The sequence below is a fragment of the Vidua macroura genome, chromosome Z (genome assembly GCF_024509145.1).
Source record: "Vidua macroura isolate BioBank_ID:100142 chromosome Z, ASM2450914v1, whole genome shotgun sequence".
Lineage (NCBI taxonomy): Eukaryota > Metazoa > Chordata > Aves > Passeriformes > Viduidae > Vidua > Vidua macroura.
The window spans coordinates 48009633-48030972 of NC_071611.1; the positions used below are offsets into that span (position 1 = coordinate 48009633).

The 21340-nt window shown below is 45.2% G+C and overlaps 1 protein-coding gene across 3 annotated transcripts in view; it reads left to right on the forward strand.

The window, feature by feature from the left end:
- Positions 1-21340, forward strand: part of CORO2A (coronin 2A) — a 63015-nt gene that overhangs the window by 24954 nt on the left and 16721 nt on the right. For all 3 annotated transcript variants that reach the window (XM_054002913.1, XM_054002911.1, XM_054002912.1), the window contains exon 2: positions 17288-17488. In XM_054002913.1, coding sequence (XP_053858888.1) covers positions 17288-17488 — 201 coding nt within the window. The remainder of the gene's footprint in view (positions 1-17287; positions 17489-21340) is intronic.

The following is a 21340-nucleotide window of genomic DNA, read 5'->3' on the forward strand; positions in this document are numbered from 1 at the left end:
GCTTAGCCAGGGAGTTGCTGCCTAAGGGATGCCCTGTGATCAGCTCAGCAGTGCAGTCCAGTCTGGTAGGGGTCACAGCTTCCAACCACACTGGATTCTTCTAGGGACAAATGCAGAGCCCTCCCCAAGCCTGGATACACTCCCCTGTAACAGCAAGAAGGGATGAGTGGTACTTTGTACTACAGTGGGGCAGGTGATGTTAGACAGTGCTCATGGAAGATGTGTGGGGACCCCAGTCAGTGTGAGCTGCAACACACATGAAGAGTTGTCTGAAATTAACTCAGAGCAATTAACAGGTTGTCTTTGAGTATTCTACAGAGGATGGGGGAGGTTCCTGAACTCTAGAAACAGGGAGGCTTGAGCCTCTCTATAAGGAGAACATCAGAACAACAAGAAAAAGTGGAACACATGAGAGAAATAATGAGATGAAAAAGGCAGCATGAGCATAGTGAAATCAACCTGTCAACACTCTGATTTCATCTTCCAGAGGGTGGTAAGCCCTGTGGATGTGGGATCATTTATCTTGACTTCAGGAAAATGTTATCCCACACAATTAAGATAAAGGAATGTGCACTATATACATCTGTCTGTGGTCAGGTATATGTAAATTTGGTGAGAGGATTATAGAGGAGAGCTTACAAGACAGTTTGGTATCAGAATGTGAGGATTTATTGAGAAGAATTTTGCAAGTTCTCCCTGACATCTGATTTTTATTAGCAATTAGGACAAAGGAATAAACAATAAACAGGAAACCAGGAGGAGCAGGAAGCTTGCAGAATGACAGGGCTCTGGTTTGAAACTGCCTTGATGAACTGAAGTAATGGCATGGGAAAATTAGGAAACGGTTCAGCAGAGAGAGGTTCAGGTCTCCAGATAATGCAGTACCATCACACCCAGTGCAGTTCTGCAGAAAAGCATCCAAAGGCTGCATTTAATTCCAACATGACCCAGTGACATGCTGTAGAAAGAAAATGATAAATATGAACTGGAGAATATCTGGTAAATTTAAAAGGGAGCCTTGGATGGTTCTGTCCATGCATGTTAGTGGAATAGATGTATTCTGCCAGTTTTAGGTGCAGCTGCTCTGGTAAAATGCAGATGAGCCAAAGAGAGTGGAAGCAAGGAGGAGAAATTTGTCAGCTGTTCAGAAAACATGTCTGACAGAAGAAGAATGAGGTAAAAACTGGGGAAGACTGGGAAGCTGTGTGTCAGCTGTGGAGGAAAGCTTGCTGCAGTAAGAAGGGTTAGAATCTTTTGCCTGGGATCTGGTTAAATAGAATAAGAAGCAAGGGACAGTGATTGCACAAAAGGAGATCTAACTTCGATAGTGGAGAAAAGCTGCGTGATTGTAAAGGCAGATGTGTGCTGGGTTAAGTTTAGTGGGATGCTGATGGTCTTTCCATTACTTGAGAATTTGGGGGAAAAAGTCCTTAGGGGAGGATGTAGAAAAATTAATGAGGACAGGAAAAAAGATGAACTCACAAGACCAGTGATGATCTGCTTTTGTTCCATGAATTTATGCTTCCCATTTGAGGACCTTCTTGCTAACCTCATACTGTAGTGAGGAACTATCATAGTACTGGAATCTGAATATACTATGTCATAGTGATTTTGGGTTTTCTTAATGCAGTTTGGCTTGTGAAGCCTGGCAAGGATTTACAAAAGCTGGGCTGACTCTCCATCTTTTAATACTTTGATGTTATTATCCTTTTCCCAGACTCCCCAGAAAACCTTCTCACCTGCCTGTTCCTCATCTACTTGGTCTTGATTGAGAGAGTTTGCACTGTGGTCCAGCTGTTTTTGTTGCTTTACGTCATCTGTTTGAGTTGCTGCTTGTTTTCCTTCCCCTTAGCATGGCCCATATGACAAGTTTCTTGCAGGCAGTGTTGTGTAAGAGGGATCTCTCCCATCTTCTTCACACTGAATGCACACAGAAAATTCTGGTCTACTTTCACTGTACCTGTTCAGGATCCTCACCCAAGAGATCAGTGGAGATTTCACAGGGCCATAGCATGATTGAGGGTGGAGGTACCTCTGGACTTCACCTAGTCCAGCTGCCATCTCAGAGCAGGTTCAGGACTTTGTCTAGTTGGGTTTTGAGTGTCTCTCAGACTCCACAGCCTCTCTCAGCAACCTGTGTCTGAGACAGGCAGCGTGTGTGACCACCCTCAGAGTCTAAGAGTTCCTTTTTACATTTAACTCTCTGATCAAGCTCAGGCTGAACAGCCTGTGGTTCCCTAGATCCTCTGTCTTGCCCTTTTGAAAGTAAGGATGACACTTACAGTCTTCCAGTCCTCAGGGATGATACCCCATTGCCATAAGCTTTCAAAGAAAACCAGGAATGATCTTGCAGGAGCAAGGGCCAGCTTTCGCAGCTCCTGTGGGTCCATTCCATCAGGCTCTTGTCCATATCCAGTCTGTTTAAATGTTCTCTGACCTGATCTTCCTCCAACAAGAGTCAGTCTTCCTTACTTTAGATTTTCTGGATCCCTCAGGCTCCAGGGTGCCTGAATGCTGATCTTAACAGTAAAGACGGAGGTGAAGAAGGCATTCAGTGCCTCAGTCTTTTCAGTGTCCCTGCTGCTTTTTCTAGTGCTCCTTTGCAACAAACTTCCTAATTTGTGCTTGGAACTACTTGCGGAGACACAACAGAGTCACAGTTAGTATTTATACTTTCTGCCTTCTCAGGGCAAAATAAAAGTTTCACTTTTCTTTTAAGAATGGAGCTGAAAAGCTGGAGATCTGTTGTGACACCTGCATCTTCCTAGTGCACCAGTGAGCAGTCTTCTCAGTACCAGAATACTGGAAGGTGGTCCGTGGAGTACCATTGCCAGGTGTTGGAACACATAATTTGTTAAATGCTTGTCTCCAAGATCAATTCTTAGTTCTCCATAGGGACAGCAGTATATGTCACACAGCCTTACCCAAAAGCTTTCACAACCCAAGGAAAGGAATGCTTAAAATGAGAAGGGACAGTGTGATCCTTTCAACACAAAGTTTGGATGGCTGTATTGAGGGCTTGGCCTTGGTTTGTTGATGTACATTCTCATGGGAAGATCTCGTTATAAACAAGTTGTAACCGAGCAGGAGAGGACAGGAGAGAGGAGCATTTGCCTTTATGATAAAGACCTTCCTCACGGGGAAGCAAGAGCTGCTAGTAGGTTGAGATGAGGGTTGTCTCAGACCAATGGAGCAAAAGGATGTCTTGTCAAAGCCTCCACCCACTCTTCTACCAGCCTGGCAGTGCATTAATTCCCTTGGTATTTTGAGGGATCTCCTCTAGTTTCTTTGCAGGCTGAACCAGGGACTGCCTCCCCACCTGCCTGGGGGTGCACAGGACTTGGTATGTTTGAGTACACCCATGTAATTAGTAACTTCGTGATTAAGAGAGTCACAAGCCCGACCCCACTGGCTTCCCTCTGGCTGCTAGTGAGTCCTCTCTGGAAGCAAGAGGCAGGTGCTCCTGAAAGTACTCCCTGCTCTGCTGGTTCTCCAGGTCATGCATGGAGAGCATGGGTAGAAGTCTGTGAGGGTTGGTCAGCCTAAGGAAGGTGGTGCAGGGCACCAGGAGAGTGAGGGAGTCTCCCTTCTGGGAGTTTGTAAGGTGCAGCTGGAGACAGCTGCAGCCATACTGGTATGTCACTGAGGATGGCCTTTCCTTTAGCCAGAAAATTAACTTGCATGTGTGATAAAGCTGTCCCTTACTGCCTGCTTCAGATGAAAGGGAGAAGAGAAGAATGGGATCAGGATGAGGTCTGGTTAAATCGCCTGGGACTAATACTAGTGTGGGGATGAACAAATGATGACTGAACTGTTCTCCAGTGGGCTGACTGCTCATGCCTGAGCCTGGTCTATGTTTGCACAGGTCTGTCCTGTTTTCCACAACCTTTTTGGGATGAGTGCATGCTACTGGAAAAAAACTACACCTTACTACAATACTTGATTTAGCAAGAGTGACATGTCTTCCACTTTGTTGTTTCTAATGAAGCCCTTTTCATATCCATGATAGCTGGTGGCAGATGAGGACAGATGGGATGGGGAATTGCACTGATTGCTTTTGCTAAAAAGTGACACCAGACTAGCATAACAGAACCTTTCTCATTGCTTGCTTGCTTTGTGATCATTTGCTTCTATCATGGCTGCAGCCAGCAGCCCTTTCTCTGCGAAAGGCAAGAAGAAAGGGTGAGGAATGCATTTGGTATTAAAGTGGTCTGGAAGAGAGAAGTACCTCTACACACTGTTTTTTCAATGCCTGTCTCTTTGAATTATCTTGCTTAACCACAGGGGCAGGGTTGCAGTACAAGGTCCTGGGGAGAGAGATCTTTGCCCTGTGAAAGAAGCATTAATAGCATAATTCAGAGTAAACACAATTATATATGTATTTATGTTTGCCAAAACTTTCCTGGTCCAGCTGTGTGGACCTGGGACTTAGTTGTCTTAGTTGATAAGTTAGCTGCTAAAAGCAGCCATATCCCAGTGAAGGTGCTTGTATGAGTCTTGCTAGTATGTCCCATGCAGGTGACAGATGCCTGCTGCAGGACTTGTAAAACTCATTAACCTTGCTGGCAGGAGGTAAGTACTGCACTGCACTGCTTCCCTCATCAGAGCTGTGCCCTGTGCCCTGATGCTGGCTAGTAAAAGCAGAAAGTTTTAGAGCAGCCTGCTTAGCAGATGTTCCTCTGCTGAGATTCATCAGGAAGCAAGATGCAGCAAGAATCACACCTCTCTGATCAGGAGAGGGGGCAATTGTCTGCTTAAAGCAGAGAGACACTGAAACCAGGACCCTGTGCCTGTGTGAAGAATGCAGAAGCCTGGTTTGGGAGCAAGTAGCACATGTCTTCCTGCTTCAACATAAATCTCTTGTGGGGACAGCAGAGTGAGGAGAGGGGAAGTACTTTTTATGGAACTCTCTTGTACAGTTTGCTCTGTATGGAGCCATGTAATGAAATTTACAGTGCATGTAGCTGGCTCTCAGGCAGAAAACCAGCAATATTTCATGATATATTAATTGCCTTATTTAAAATGATGTGTTTAACTGTTTCCTTTCTACAAGTCCTGGGGTACTGAGAATGGGAATGTATCCCCTATTTCCAGTACATAGCTTGGTGTTCAGTGTGAGGCAGTACTGAACCTGAACTCATGTACATCTTTTTCTTGTCATCTGGATGTAAGCATTGTCTACTTGTCATTGGCCGAGACAAGAAAGGGCTTTTTGAGTCTCCCAGAGTGACTCTTCTTACCTTCAGGCATCAAGTTACCTTATTCATTTTTGGACAGGGAGGAATGATTTTTGAGACAATAAGAGGTGTGGAAGAAAAGTGGAGAGGACGACATTTTAGCAGAATAGGAGAAGGATAAGATGGATGAAACTGATGGATGATTTCAAGAAAGAAGGAGAGATGTTACCAGAGAAAAAAATGGATCTAGGCAGATTCTGGGAATGATGATGATGCTTATTTCTGTTTGATTTTATTACTTGGAGCTGAGTGCAGGTAAAGATTTTATTTCATGGACTGGTGGTACAGGACTGAGAAGAAGATGTGTGTCTTTTCAGGAGTTTTCTAGCTGTATAGCCTTGTGCCACTTTCCATCTGCTTTTTTTGCATGAGGTTGGAAGTTTGAATCTCTTGTGGCTTCTCCTTGGGTGCTTGCAAACAGTTCTCTCAAGACATGCAAGGCGACCCCTATGGGTTTTTCGGCCATAGAAACATCACTCAAAAATTATTAGGCTGAAAGTGAAGAGGCAGTACCAATGCAATGCAAGTTTAGCATTCCAAATGAGAAGGTAAAAAGGAAATGAAGTTTTAATGGCATTTGAGATTAAAGTGCTCATTGTAACTTTCAAAATCCTCCTTCTAGAATTTGCATTCCTTCTTTTCTCCCCTTTTTATCTCTTTTGACCCTGCATACAAGAGAAGGAATGAAGACAGAGTGTATTTTTTCTCTGTTGGTCTCTCTGCTTTTCAAATTCCTTCTAACTTTCAAGGGATTGAGACCTCTGAAAAGGTCTTTTGATTTGGTCAAATTCTCTTGATTCCCTGGGAGTAAGGACACAGGAGAAAGAGAGTCTGACCTGTTAGGCTAGAACACTTGATCATCTGAAGTGCTTTTTACAGTGGCAAGTAAGAGGTATAAGCAGAGTTTGGAAACTTGCCTATGAACAGTAGAAAACAGTACTTAATTTTTTTTTTTTGGTAGACTGTCATGTTATGTGCTTTCCCCAGGAGTGCACTGGGACTAGGTCTCCAGAGGTTTGGCTGGATTTCAGCCTGTGTCTCCCAATGTCAGGACAGCTTTCATGCAGAAATACCACACAGGCCATGTGGAGAACAGGTCTTGAAGAGAAGGGAGACCTCTTGCATGAAGCTGTGGGAGTGTGTGCAGCCATAACCATTATTAATTCGTTGGCATGTGTTTCTACTCTGCTCAGAGGTGTGCAACACAAGAGAACAGAAAACAATTGTTTGGCATGGGGCACGTACCATGCACATAATGGATCTGTGCAATGGAACCATTGTGCACTATGAACTGGAAGGCTCTGAGCCCGGGTGTTCTGAAGAGTGTGAGTGTAGCATTGTGGGTTTGGATGGGGAAGGGTACAAGTTTGTCTCTTCAGGAGATACTGTGCCAGATTCTGGTCTCTTGAAGAGCTCTGTCCGTTCTTTGATTGCTGCAATAGTGTTTTACAGATTTCACAGGATATTCTGAGTTGCAAGGCACCCACAAGGGTCATCAAATCCAGCTGTTTAGTGAATGTGCCATATGATCCAGAGATCAAGAGCAGAGACAGGCAGTCTGTCCCCCTGTTGCTTACCTGAAGACTGACAGAGCTGGAGAGCTTTCTGTTAGAATTTAGAAACTGTTATTTGGACTAAAAATACTGCATTGGCTTGAGTGCTGCTTCTGCAATTCACACAGCCTTTTTGTGCCCTGCTTCCATGCCAAGACTGTAATACAGTCTTGTGAGAGACTCACAAGACTCATCTAATCTGATGCTCTACAGGCAGCGATCTTGTGCTCGCACAGGCTTAGTTTGTACGAAACTCGTGAAAAAGGCTTTGACTGTCTTACAGGTGATGGAGTAGAATGCCTGTTTGTGTCACTGGAGTCAGCTGTGAGCCTCCTCCCTTCACTGCCTTGAATCAGTGAAACAGTGGCAGATGTTGGCATGGGGAACAGAAGGGGTCAAGGATTTGTGCCTGGATGGATGTGTGTTGGGTGGATTCATGCTAGGTGCGGCCAGGACCCTGCTGTGCAGGAGGTATGGAAAGAGTGTAGTTTATGTCTGGAGCTGGGTCCCTCAGGAGATGGGTGTTGGGATGGGCTATGGGCAGCTCTGGGCACTGAGAACAGCTCTCTGCAAACAGGAAAATGATTTCCAGCCTGGTTAGCTTGAAAGATTTTCTGGTGCCAGAGACCTCCGACACCTTCTTGAAGGAGCTTTACGTGGCCTTGCCAAGAGCAGAAATTTCTTGCGCCTACTGGACTTGTTCAGCTGCTGTGAGTTCTCCAGGTGGCATTTGTAGCACTTTGAATGCTTTTATGTATCCATTTCCTTCCTTTGCATGTGATCTCTGCTTTTGAAAGTGACACCCCTTTTCTTTACCATTATCTTCAGGTCTGTATCTGGTTGGGGTGGTCTTATCCCTCTACAAGTCCTTTTTGCAGTCTCACAGAGTTGCTGAGATTAACCTCAAGGAAATAGGGCCCACTTGTTTTTACAATGCAGTGGAAAAGGTTTCAGCTCAAACTCTGCATCAAGCAAACAAACTGAAATTAAACTTTTGGCTTTCATCTACCATTATACCACTCTTAAGAGTAACTCTGAAGAGTGATATATTTGGAAGCAGCTACTCTGGCCAGTTAATGGTTGGAATCATGGCCATTGCTAAATTGCAACCCAGCTCTTGGTACCATAATGAAGCAGATTGCTCTGAAGTAGCTATATCTGATTCAGCTGCTTTGTCCCTTGTATTAAAATACAAGTCCTCCGGGCTTCACCCGGGTGCCCAGCCTGTCTGGGGGAAAACCCTCAGAGGACTGGTCCGCGGGGAGGATGTGGCGGGACCCGGATAGCTCCACCGTAAGGACGAGAGGGCTCCGAAGTGGCTTTATTCCTAGAGGCTTTATTTCAGGAGCGTAGGAACAGGAGGGTGAAACGAGGGACATGAACTCTCCAGAAGGGAGCGAACTCCGGAAGCCCCGAGGAAAGGCGGGGCTGGGTATTAAGGGCAAAGAAGTGGGAGTGGTTAGGGTACAAGACAGCCAATGGGCAACGGGTAAAGGGGGGAGACAGAGTGGGGTGACATACAGAGAACTAATCGGGGTACAGAGGAGGAGTGGTATTCTAACAGGAGCCAATGGGGGTAACAGAATAACTGAACTTTCTGGAACTGGGGAGTATGCTAAACATTGATGGACAGCTCTTCTGGGGTGGAGAGCAGCAGCTGATTTCTAAACTGTTGCTGCCTCCCAAGGGAGAGCAGGAACCCCTCCCACAGTCCCTGGATGTTAAAACTTAAATTTTGGCATTAAGTACTGCAACTGAAAATTGCTTAAAATTAAGATACTGGGTGCACTTTTGAGTGGGTTAATGCAGCCAGGATGAGTGGGTGTATAGCCCTGCCACACTCCAGACATAGCAGACGTATTGCATGTGAAATTAAAATTATTATCTGATTTCTCTTCAGTCTCTGCTAGTCTGTTTTCTGTCCAAATCAGGAGCAGCTGTAGCTCTGTAATCATTGGTAGGCTTTTATTGAACCTGCCTGGGAAATGCCAGGAGAGATGAATGCCATTCTCTCTCCCACTCCTATGACTGATAAAAGTTTTGCTGGTCCCTAATTGGAAACTTCTTTGATGCAGTTAAAACACACATCTTTTGACTCTCTTGTCTCCCCTAGACTTTGAAAGCAGATGATTTATATCCTCCTTGTACCAACTTGTTCTGTGTTCGAAGCCTACTGTCATGACTTCCCTCCTTCATCTCCACCCCAAAGTTTTTAGGATTTCTTAGCAGATCTCACACCTCTGATCACTGGTTCATACAGCTCTGCCCTAAATTCTCCTCTAACTCTCTGGCACGTCCTCAAGAGCAGTGCCCAGAGCTGAGGTCTTTTGTCTAGTGTTCATGTTGCTGGTGATCAAAGCACAAGCTGAACAGAAATCCCAGTGCAGGCCAGTGGAGTGGAGTGTGAGCACGCAGTATATAGCATCCTCTTGTCTGCACGCTTGTTTCATGTAGTTTCTCTCCTGGAAATACAGACAACTCATGCCATGACTTGGTACTTCAGCACAAAGCCAGTCTACCTCATTTCTTGCTTGTATTCAATAGGGAATATGCCTGTAAGGAAAGAAAATACAAGGAGTACATCCAGGTTTGTGAGTGGTGGGTTTGTTCAGCCTTTCCCCTTGTATAAAGTCACCAAAAAAAATTGTCATCAACACTAAGTTCATTGTTGAATTGTGATGGGTGGCAGCAGACACTTTTGGCTCTGAAAAAGTCACAATTCTGAGCCCTTGGGGTTGGTTTGGCAGATGGGGGCCTGGTACCAGATAGCCCAGCTCTGGGCACCTGGGAAGTAGAAAATGGGTCACCTTCTTGGCAGTCAGCTGTGGGATGCATGGAAGTCCTGGCTCCCAAGTCTTCTGGTGCCGTCATAACTGGAGATGTTCACAGGAGAATGCGGAGACCTCTGCTTCATAGCTACTTCTTTCCTGGGGTGACACAGTCATGCTACCTGGTTGTGGTTCCCTGGGTGAGCAGAGTGAGAGATCTTGTTGCTGCCAAAACACTCCAATTCCCCTCCTTCCAGATGTGATGTGACCCCTATCATTTGTGCTCTTTTTAACCCACATCAGATACTTATTAAGATCTGATTCTGCTCAAGTGCCTTGTTCTGGTTTTTGGATTGGTTTTGTGATTGGTTTTTGTTGTGGTCTTTTGCTTGTTTGTTTGTTTGCTTCTGTTTTCATAATTCCCATCCTTTTGCACATTAATTTTCTGCTCAGAGTAAGAGAAATCAGCTTGTGGATGGGGCTGAAGGTGCCAGACCACAAGCAATCCAGGATTGTGTGCTGGAGAGGTCACCTCCTAGCAGTGTTTGGAGCCACACTCAAGAAGTAGTATTTGTAGGAGATAAGGTCCCATCAATCTTCTTTCAGGTCTTTCCCAGGATGTAAGGAAAATAATTTCCTGGTTTGCTCCTGGTACTGCCAGGATATCAAAAATACTAAGGGTATCAAAGATGAGAAATGGTAGAATAAAGCATTGACAAAGTTTTGAGTTTTTACACTATTGGGACTGACTCTGCTGCTGTGAGTCTTTTACAAAACACTGTGGTGCCAGAATAGAGGGTACTCTCAGTTTGATCTGGATTAAGCTACCATAGGTCTGGGTTTCTTCAAACATATTTAACTTTTTTTCCATGTGGTTATTTTCTCCAAGACCAAGATAAATTCATCCAGAATTCACAAATATCATGCATGGTTGTAATGAGTTGACCCAGGGTAGATGCTAGGCACTAACCAAAGCCAGGTACTCACTCCTCTCTGCAGTTGGACAGAAGAAAGAAAATTTAATGAAGGGTTCCTGGGTTGAGATTAAGGAATGGGAAGTCGTCATTCATCAAATAGTATCATGGGCAAAACAGGCTCAACTTAGAGATATTAACTGAGTTTATTACTAACAAACTCAGAGCAGGATAATAAGAAGTATAATAAACTATTAAAAACACCTTCCTCCCACCCCTCTGTCCTTCCAGCTCTGCTTCCTACCCCAGCAGTGCAATAAAACAGGGAATGGGGGTTATGGTCAGTTCGTCACCCGAGGCTGTTCCCACTGCTCAGGGAGAGGAGTGGTTCTCCTGCTGCACCTGGGGCCCCTCCCATGGGAGACAGTTTTCCATGAGCTTTTGACGTGGCTCCATCTCATGGGCACCAGTCCCCTTCAAACTGCTGCGGCGTGGGTCACTCTTCCATGGGGTGCAGTCCTCCAAGGACAGGCTGCTCCAGCCTGGGAGCAGGGCCCCTCTCTCCACAGGTCTCCCACAGGGTTACAGCTTCCTCCAGGCATCCACCTGCTCCAGCATGGGCACCTCCATAGGGTGCAGGTGGATCTCTGCATCCCTGTGCATCCCTGTGTGGGCTGCAGGGGCACAGCTGCTTCACCATGGGCTGCACCACAGGCTGCAGGGGAATCTCAGCTCTGGTGCCTGGAGCCCCTCTGGCCCCTCCTTCTTCACTAACCTTGGTGTCTGCAGAGTTGTTCTTCTCACATGTTCTTTCTCTGCTCTTCTCTAATCAAAATTCCAACTCTGCAACCCCTTTTGGTTTTCAATTCTTCTTAAATATGTTATCACAGAGGTGTTACTATCATTTCTAATTGGCCCGGCCTTGGCCAGTGGCATGTCCATCTTTGGAGCCACCAGGGATTGGCTCTGTTGGGCATGGAAGAAGCTTCCAGCAGCTTCTCACAGAAGCCACCCCTCTAGCCCTTTGTTACCAAAACCAGGCCATGCAAAACCAATACAATGGTGCAGACAAATCTGTAATCCTAGGGTAAGTGGGATACCATAGGAAAACTGGGAACATGCTGGCTGATGGTGAAGCACGTGTTCAGTTCAGTTGTACAGGCATATGCCTGTTTGGTTGGTCTGACATTTCCTCAGGAGTAGTAAATATGCCACAGCATGGCTCTCCTAAGAATGTATTGAAGTGCTGCAGACATCCCTAGGCTTCACAACCCTTCTAGGAGCTCACTCCTTTGGCAAGGGCTAAGACATTTGCAGTTGTGTTTTGCAGGTGAGTCATGAAAAGCTAAGTTTCCATACACAGTCATGTAAAAGAGTGAGAGCTAAAGCAGAGCAAAGTCACTTCAATGCTACTGCATTGTATTTCTGAAGACAAGTGGTGGAACTGCAGTCTGTCTTTAACTGCCTGTTCTCTAGAGGTCACACAGCCATTTTGACGGTCATGTTTGGTAAGCACCAAAGAGCTGAGTAGGCTGTGCTTGAGGGTATCAAAATACCTCAGTGGTTTTCTAGGCACCCTTTCAGGTATCAGAAAGAAAATTCCCACCTGTTCTGAGTACTGAGCTGAGATTTGCTATGGCTTTGCTTTTTTATCTCGTAATTTCAGACCCAGCTGCTGAACTCTGTCTTAAAAAATAAAGAGATAACCAAGCAACAGATTCTTGGTTGATTCCCTTCTGCTCTTCCTTCCATGACCTGTTGCTGACTGCATTTGCTGCATCAAGCTTTCATGAAGTTTACTCTGCTCTGTAGTTGAGACTCCCTTCACAATCAGATCTGCTTATCAGAGTAGTAACATTCTTTTGGCATGAAGACCGAGGACTGCCTACACTGAGAGGTTACAGAAACAATTTTAAACTGTGTGTCCTTGCTGTATCTCTTATAGTTGCATTATCCTACTTACAGAGGCAGACGAGCTGCTTCCTCTCTTCATGCCAGCTGTGAGGAATTTTGAAGCAAATGGGTGTATTTTACTCTATTTTGTGTGAAGTACAACATATTCTTTTATGAGATAGTGTTTCCAGTGCTAGTGATGTCTTGTGAAGGCTGACCTAGAAATGAGACTAGATGGAGCTAAAGAATAAAGTAGGTATTTATTAAGAGGCCTCAATAGATCCACCTTGAGCAGCACAACCCAAATGGCCACAAAAATGGATGACTGGTCATGAGGTCATTTATAAGTTCTGGTCTATATTGGAGCTAATTGTCCAATTACAGCTCTAGCCCATAAAGTCCTATCCTTGTTTTCTCTCTTCAGCCCACCATTGTTTATGCTCTTGGGCCTGAGATCTGGATCGGCTGTCCTTGGGTCCCCAGCTGGAGAAGGAATTGTTTTGTCTATGTATTCTGTGAAGAGAGAATATCCCATAATATGAAGCCTAGACTTACACACTAAAGCAGAACAGAATCTGAAAAATATAAAAACTAAAACCTGAGGCATCAAGAGGGTTGCACATCTCAATAGGCAGAAGCTGTCTGGAAACACTGTCCAGCCTGAAAAAGCTGGTGTCCAGCCTGGTAAACAGGGATCTGAGAAGTGCTTGTAGGGATCTTTGTATTCTTCTCTAGGAATTTTTGGCAGCTTCAGGAAAAGGTCTACTTAATGTTCTTTGATGGAGAGGTGGTAATGAAAACCACAAAGTCCTAGGACTTGTTCCCTGAGAGCTGAGTGAGAGGATATTGCTAAGCACAGTCTTTCCATCAGCTGTATGGTTAGAAGTACATGAACAGTACTACAATCTGCGCTGTCTCTCTCCATCCTGGTTCTCCCCTGCCCCACAGGGAGTCTAGCAATACTGAGAATTAGGTCAGGGTGATGAGGAGGGAAGGCACGAGGCTGATTCCTGGATTGCAAAGGCGGTGCTGCCTTCCTTCTTTCTCCAGGATGCAAAGGGCTCTGCACTACCCTGGCAGACAGTCAGTGATCCCTTTATCAGTCACTTTTATCCTTTTGTCAGTTAAGTTAAGTCTATGTGCTGGCACCAGAGGCCTGAGCAGCAAGTGAGGGAGGTCTTCAGCCTCTTTGACCAGAAAGAGGACCCAGACCTCAGTTCCAGCAGCCTCTCAAAATCTGCTGTCCATGTGTGCTGCCCAATGTGCATGGGCAGTCTGTATGCCCCTGCTGTGGGCACTCTGACATCTTGCTGTCCCACAAGCAGTGAGGTGAGCTGGGGATCCCTCAGCTCTGGCTTCAGGCCTTGTCTAGTGCTGCACACACAGGATTTTCAGGTCCTTGGGCTGTGTCAATATGGGCTCACACAGCTCAAACTTGGCTCTGCAAGGAGAGATCCTCTACACTGGGGCTGACCCTCCAGTGCAGGGAGTAAGCTAATGCTTTAGCTTTTTAGTCCAAAAAACATTCAGGGAAAACATATTGTTAAGGGACTGGCAAAACATTAAATTTTCAGATGTTATAAAATGCACAAATATGCCTTTTAATTATTTGGAGATGATAGTGCCTGTTATTGCAATGTAAAAGCAATCCTATCTTACTGACAAAATATTGGTATATTTTTTGTCACTTTTTCCCCCTTTCCCCCCATTCCTTATAGTTGCTCTAAGTTACTCTTTGAACAGTTTTGAAAATGGTTGCCTCTCCAAACAGCAGTTTTTATGAATGAGGAAGAAATGTGTTGTCATCACTTCCTGTCAGAGGAACAGGTGAGAAAGCTGAGCCTGTAAGGCACACTTCAGGTTTATTGGGTTGAAAGTCTGCCTTGTATGGATGTGCATCTTGGTATGTTGGCAGTGGCATTTTTAGGGCAGTACAAGAGAGATCCAGAGGCCCTAAAATCACAGGATCACAGAACAGTTGAGATTGGAAGTGATCCCTTGAGATCATCTAGTCCAGTCCTTCTTCTCAAAGCAGGGTCAACGAGAAAAGTTGCTCAGGACCATGCCTCCAAGGATGGAGACTCCATAATGTTTAGGGTAACTGGTGCCAGTGTTAGACAACCCTCACAGAGAAAAAGTGTTTCATTGCATATAAATGGAGTTTTCTGAGTTTCAGTTTGTACCCAGTGCTTCTTGTCCAGTTGCTGGGCACTGCTGAGGAGGGTCTGATTCTGTCTTCTCTACTACTGCTCTAATACTAAGGTATTAGTATGCATTGATAAGATATTTCTGAGCTTCTCTAGGTGAAGAGTCCTGGCTTTCTCAATAACTGCTCCTGTGTACTTGGTGACTCCTTTCTCCAGAAGAGGCTTGAAACTTCAGACCACACTTTCTCTCCCAATTTGAAAGCCGTGTAGCTAGAATTACCTTGCAGCCAGGCAATTTAGTTCCTTTTGGAAAGATAATAACCCTGCTGTAAGAAGCAACTGCTGCATACTGCTGCATCTGGGCAATACAGTAATTCCTCCCCTCCTCCTGGTGTGAGTAAACCTAACCACTAAAACTGTAATGAGCATTGCAATTGTTTGAGAACACTGCACCTCTGGGACTGTTTGGGGAGGCAGCCAGTTGCATATAACCTCAGCTTGCTTTCTGCCTGTGAACATCCCTTCTTTCAAGATCAGCATTCAGGATTGCTACTTCCTTTTTCAAATAACTTGCATTTCTTTGATTTTGTTTGGCACAGGTAGGTCTTACTGTATAAAAGACCTTTTGCACCTAATGTTTCTGTAGAAGAGATTTATTCAGCTAAAAATATGGACACATCAGGGTTAACATAGGTAAAACATGCTAAGGTAAAAGAGAGCAACAAAGATGACTGTGAAGGCAACCTGTGGTCTGCCAGGACTCTTACAGTCATGTGTATTTGTCCAAGGTGGGGTTGGCTCTGAGCTGTGTCAGTAGAACTGGGAGGAGGCAGGAAATAGGATAGAACTTGTGTCCTAGTACTGTTCACAGCCCAAATCTCCCAGTGTGACACAGGAGGTGAGCTTTGTGGAACTTTGTATTGATGAGAGTTTGTAAAGCTCCAGTTTGACTGCCCAGTATTAAGCCATATGGTTTCTTAGTATTTGATTGACATCCCAAGAAGATGCAGTACCATGCCAGCAATGTGGACATTTTGGTTTAAAATTGCTTAGACCTCTGCTTGTCAGGTGATGATGCACTTGGCTTCCTGCCATTGAGTGCATGCATGCTTCCCTGAACCCTTCAACCATGTGAGTGAGCTGTCTAAGCCTTGCTGTAGCTCAAAAGCTACTTGGTTGGGTTACCTTATCAAATTGGAGTATTGTTGATCCAGCAACACTGATAATCCTGTTCACCAAATGCACGTTAAAGATGTCAGTATGGGGCAAAATCCTGTCCTTTGCCATTATTTGCCTATATTCCCAGCTGTTGTGTGAGGTGCTCTTTCACCCATAATCTTCCTGCTTTTCTTTTCATTTCTGCATTTCTTTTCATTTGGGCAGTACAATCTTCTCACTACACTCACTGTATGCCTTTTACTCTCTAAATCTTGTGGAATCTGGATTTAATGGTCTTAATTACCTTCTCTGACCAACGCTGATAGTTTCCTTTTTGAAAATAGCCAGTTGAAGGACAGGATTGTACCCCTCTGCTCTTGTGAGACCTCACCTGGAACAGTGCATACAGTTTTGGTGCCCCCAACATAATAATGATATGGAACTGCTGGAGCAAGTCCAGAGGAGGGCTATGAAATTAAAAGGACTGGAGCACCTCCCTTATGAAGACAGGCTGAGAAAATTGGGGCTGTTCAGCCTGGATAAAAGAAGACTGCATGGAAACCTCAGTAGCAATCTTCCAATATCTGAAGGGTTCTACAGGGAAGATGGAGAATGAGTCTTCATAAGGAAGTGCAGTGGTAGGACAAGGACTAATGCAGACAAACTGAAAGAGGGGAAACATAGATTAGATCTTAGGAAGAAATTCTTTACTGTGAGGGAGGTGAGATACTGGAACAGGTTGCACAGAAAAGCTGTGGATGCCCCATCCCTGACAGTGTTTGAGGCTGGTTTGGATAAGGCCTTGAGAAACTTGGTCTAGTGGGAGGTGTCGCTGTCCGTGTCAGGGGGGTTGGAACTAGATGGTCTTCAAGGTCCCTTCCAACCCAAACCATTCTATGACTCTGTGACTCTATGATTTTTTGAAATCAGTTCCATTAAGCCTCACTGCTCTCTCTGAGAAGGGATTCTTGTGTTTAGCACGCTTTATGTGTCATTTAAACACCATTTAAAATGCTGTCTGTCAGAGAGCTGTAGTGCAGTCATAAACCAGACACGCAGAACATAATTGTCTGTGGAAAAAACATCAACAGGTGACTGCAACTATTCCTATGATCTGTCAAACTTCTTTTTTCTGTTCCTGTGAGCAAAATTTAGAGCAAGTTTTGGTCCTAAACCACCTGAGGGCTAAAGAAAGCACGCATCCAGACTGGCTTGTTCACTCACCATCCTTCATGCTTTCCATGCGCAAGATGTTGTATTTTTCATGCTTTCTGAACTCTATCATACCAGAATTAATCTCCTCTTAAACTTGCTGTGATGTGACCCTGCTCCAGTGACAGGGACTGCTGGCACATACACAGCCCAGCTGGCTGGTGATACTGAGAGCTATCACTTCTTCCCTGCACTCTCCTCTCTCCATCAGAGATGTGCAACAGGGTTATGGCAAAGGGGTGAACACCAGAAAAAACACATCTACAGCTTGCTGACTGAGGCTTGGTGTGAGCAGCCCGAGGGGGGAGGGAGAGCCTGTGGTGGGAAGAGGGGAGTGGGGCTCTGCAAGCTTTGCCAGGATGGCCTGTCCTTATGCCTTGGGATGTTGTGTTTCTCTCCTTGCAGATGTCGTGGCACCCACAGTACCGCAGATCCAAGTTCCGCCACGTGTTTGGCAAAGCCGCCAGCAAGGAAAAGTGCTATGACTGTGTGCCCATCACCCTCAACGTCCATGACAACCACTTCTGCGCTGTGAACCCCAGCTTCATCGCGGTGGTGACTGAGTGTGTGGGTGGTGGTGCCTTCCTTGTCATTCCCATCAAGCAGGTGAGCTCCCCAGGGCGAGCAGGTTTTAGAGAGCGTGTCAAGAGGTTGGAGGAAGGACAGGCTTTCTAGGGAGCTAGATCTCAGAGGATACTCAGTTAATGCTGTTGCTCAAATTGCAAAATGATGGAAGAGGCCCCAACTGCCCTGGCAGGTGACTCTTGGTGCGTGTGTATTTATATGTCTTGCATTGCTGCTTGCAGATTTTTAACACCTTGCTACATTGTACAACTCATTTGCCTTTCTTGTATTATAAGCAGAATATGCTGTTCAGATGTTTATCTTCAGTTGTTCTCTTCTGGGAGAAACTGCAAATCATAAAGTATTTAGTGGACAAAGGAGGCAAAACCAGAAAGATGCTTTAGTGACACGGATTCAGCTGTGACCAAAGGAGAATATGGTATGTTTTGTTCTACCATCTCCTTTGTGAAAAAATGGAAACACAGTTATCAGGCAATGAAGCTCTTAAACTTCAAGCAGTGATGCTGTGAAGACTTCCCTTTCAGAAACAAATACCATGTATATGAGTTTTCATGACTTAGGATCTGGTGAGAGGGAGAAGCTGGCCGTCTGATGTTTATTGCTTCAGTAAAATTAGGCATGCAGTGTTGTGGATTAACTTCAATATGAGATTATGATCTCTCTGGAATCAGGACGGAACAGATGAAAGGCAAAAGTTCAGCCTTTAATTAAAAGTTAATTGATGGTGTTATTGCAATGCTACTTTTTCAATATATACAATATATATTTGCTAAGGATGAAAGTGAACTGGTTGTGCTTGAAGAACCTAGCACAGTTTCTGGCCCTTCTGGACTTTGTTAATTCATTCCTTCAATGCTGGTGCTGTTTAGAGACTGTCCTTCTAAAATTAACCACTACCCTGTTTTTCTTGAATGATTCACTTCTGCCCGCACAATGATGGTCTGTTGAGGCTCAACAACTTGTCTTTATCACAGGACTGCATCTGTAGGCAGACAGCTGTTGACTGTGGGACTGTGGGACGTGGTGTGGGACCAAGCTCTCAAAGTAGCTGAAGGTGCTTGTACTGCTTACTATTATTTTTTCTGTCTGCTCACCTCTTCTCAGCTTGGCTAGTCTTTGTAGTAACTTTTCCTTCTTACACCTGCTCAGATACTCTGCCCAGTTTTGAAATATTGCATGCAGAAATCAAAGGCATGGTAGAACTAAAAAAGATACAGAAAAGGATAATTAGAGTATGTCATTGAAAATATGGAAGTACTTTCATATGAGGAAAGACTTTGCCGGTCAGGTCCCAGTCAGTCTGGGAAAAAAGGCAAGATGTATAAAGCTGTGAGGAGAAGAAGTTTAAGGAGCAACTCTTTTTGATTTGTTTGGTGAAGGGACCAGGGAGCAGACTGTTAGCAGCAGATGTAAATGCTGCTGCAGTTCACATGTAGGGCTCACCGTTCTGGATGCTAATGAGTCTGGAAGAATTAATGACTTCAAAATGGAGCTATGGACAGGAGTTGGTCCCTTGAGGGTTAACCTTTGGTTGTAGATCAGAGAAATTAGGTGCTTCATACAGCTGTTCTCTGAATGTGGGTTCCTGACCTATGCTGGGGGGTAAACAGCCTCAGCCTTCCAAAGAAAGGGCAGGACCTGCGATACCAGCTATTTTGTTTTGTCTGATACACTTCCAAAGTGGTACCATCTGGTGCAAAGCAGAAACTTTTGACTTGTGCTTCTGATGGTGTGTTTTTTTGTGACTGCCATCTCTTGCTGTGAAGGTGAGCCATGGCAGACAGTGTACTGGACACCTGGCTTGTGGACTCGGCTGCCAGGGCACAAAAGCAGCCTGTTCTGGAGATGTGTCTGGGACAGTATTGCCCTCTTACAATGGACAGCTGACTGTAGTTATTTTTCACTGGATTCACAGGAAGCAGACACATCCCAAGTGGGACAAATTGTAGAGGAAGAGCCCAAGAGACCAAGAGCCAGAACGACATTTGGTCAAAGCAAGAGATAGTAGCGAGGACAGGGAGAGCTACAATTGCTGAAGAGGATAAACAACCTGTTCAGGGAGCTGTTCTTGTCCCTCTCTCCAATGCATTTTTTAGTTCATTCTGCATGTGTTGCTGCTAAGGGGGCTGCCTGTCCATTCATTCAAGGATGTTCATTCAAGGATGACCTTGAATGAAGCCTCAGCTTTGCTCTGTTTAACTGCACCTCTGTGCTTGTTTGTTGTACTCCTCTCCTGCTGTGTCACATATACCAAGGTCTCTCATCTCTCCTTGAATAAATACCACTTCTTTCCTTCTGCACCAGTCTTCTCCGAGAGCCTGGGGCTGGGGTAGGGCTAGGGACAGTGGAGGTCATGTAAAGAATGAGTTCTTTGCCCTAGATACCATCCTTTCAGCAGGCCTTTGCATTCAGCCTTATAAGAAATTAGTTGAATATTTGCCATCACTTTGGAAATGGTTTGTTGCAAGGTGTATCAGTGACATCCTGGTGAGTATGTGCCACTGAAACCAGCTGGGTGGAAGGGCAGCACATCTCAACAGAGAGGGAAGGGGCTGCAGCCACAGGGGCTGCCTGGTGCCCAGAACAGGCTGACGGACTGTAAATCTTACAAATTCAAGGAGACATGAGCTCAGTGACTGTAACTGAGAGAAAAACTGCTTTCTGAGAGATCAACTGAGAGATCACAGTGTGGCCTGGGTGTGGGGGAAGTACATGCACAGCATGCCAAGGAAAGATCTTGACTGGGAGGGAAATTTTGTGGCCTTCCTTTGAGAGATGAAGTCCTGCCTTTTTCCTTTCCTGATGACCAAACTATGTTGAGACCGCATCTGTCTCTCCTCTGCACGAAAAAAACCCATGAGAAGAAGGTCCCAAGAGACAGGAGACTATTTATGCCCTGTCTTATCTCCAGTCTTTCAATATGTCAGCACGAGATGTGAAAGGGATGCTATCTGTGGCTGTGCAAGCTTCACAGACATAAACTCCCCTTCCCTTCTCTTTGGGAACATGGACTGTAAAATGAAACTGATGATGACCCCTCTGGCTTTGGGTAACTGACACGTATGTGAGTGCTGTGTTGGTGCCCTTTAGGGGCAGAGGTGGGGCTGACTGACCTCACAGTAATCTACCCTGCACAAATCTGCTTGGAGAGTTTTGACAGATGTTCCACTAGAAGTGATTTTTGTCAGCCAGCTCCAAGCTTTTCAGAAATGCTAGAATTTTAGAAAGGGAGTGGTTGAAAAACTGCTCATTTTTAAGCTCTGAAGGCAACTGTGGAAGTCAGGTACCACTTCATGGAATGACAGCACATCTAGTTACTGAAATAGTTTTTGAGCTGTAGAATGAAATTTCCTCCAGCAATGAAGATCTTCACTTCCACATGCAGATGTGCATCTGAGACCAGCAGCTCTAGCTTTATGTCATGTATGTTTGTTGGCTCTTGGGGGTTAATGTGTGGTTAGTCCTGCTCTTGTCCCAGGGCTTGCAATGGGGCAGGTGAGACTGGTGGCTGGGAGAACAAGAGGTCCTTTTCCAAAGCCTGCTGGGGAAGTGGGAGTGGGGTAAGAGAGCTTTGAAGGATGGGTTAGGCAATCTGGGCTTAGGACAGCCTGGTAGTCTCCCAAAATGGAGTGGGGAGCAGACAGACAACTAGCTCTGGGAGGGGACAGAATTCCCTTAGGGATCAAGGGATCCCTGTGGATCCAGCTGTCCACCCCTTTTAGTTGTCATCTTGAAACCAAGATCTGAAGCCTACTAAAGGACACTGTGGGTGGAGGAGTGCTTCTTATTAAAGGCCTTTTATCTCTCTTCTGCCTTCCCAAATCTCTTTGCATTGTCGCTGTTACAAAAGGGAATTGTTTTAGACTGTAGTTT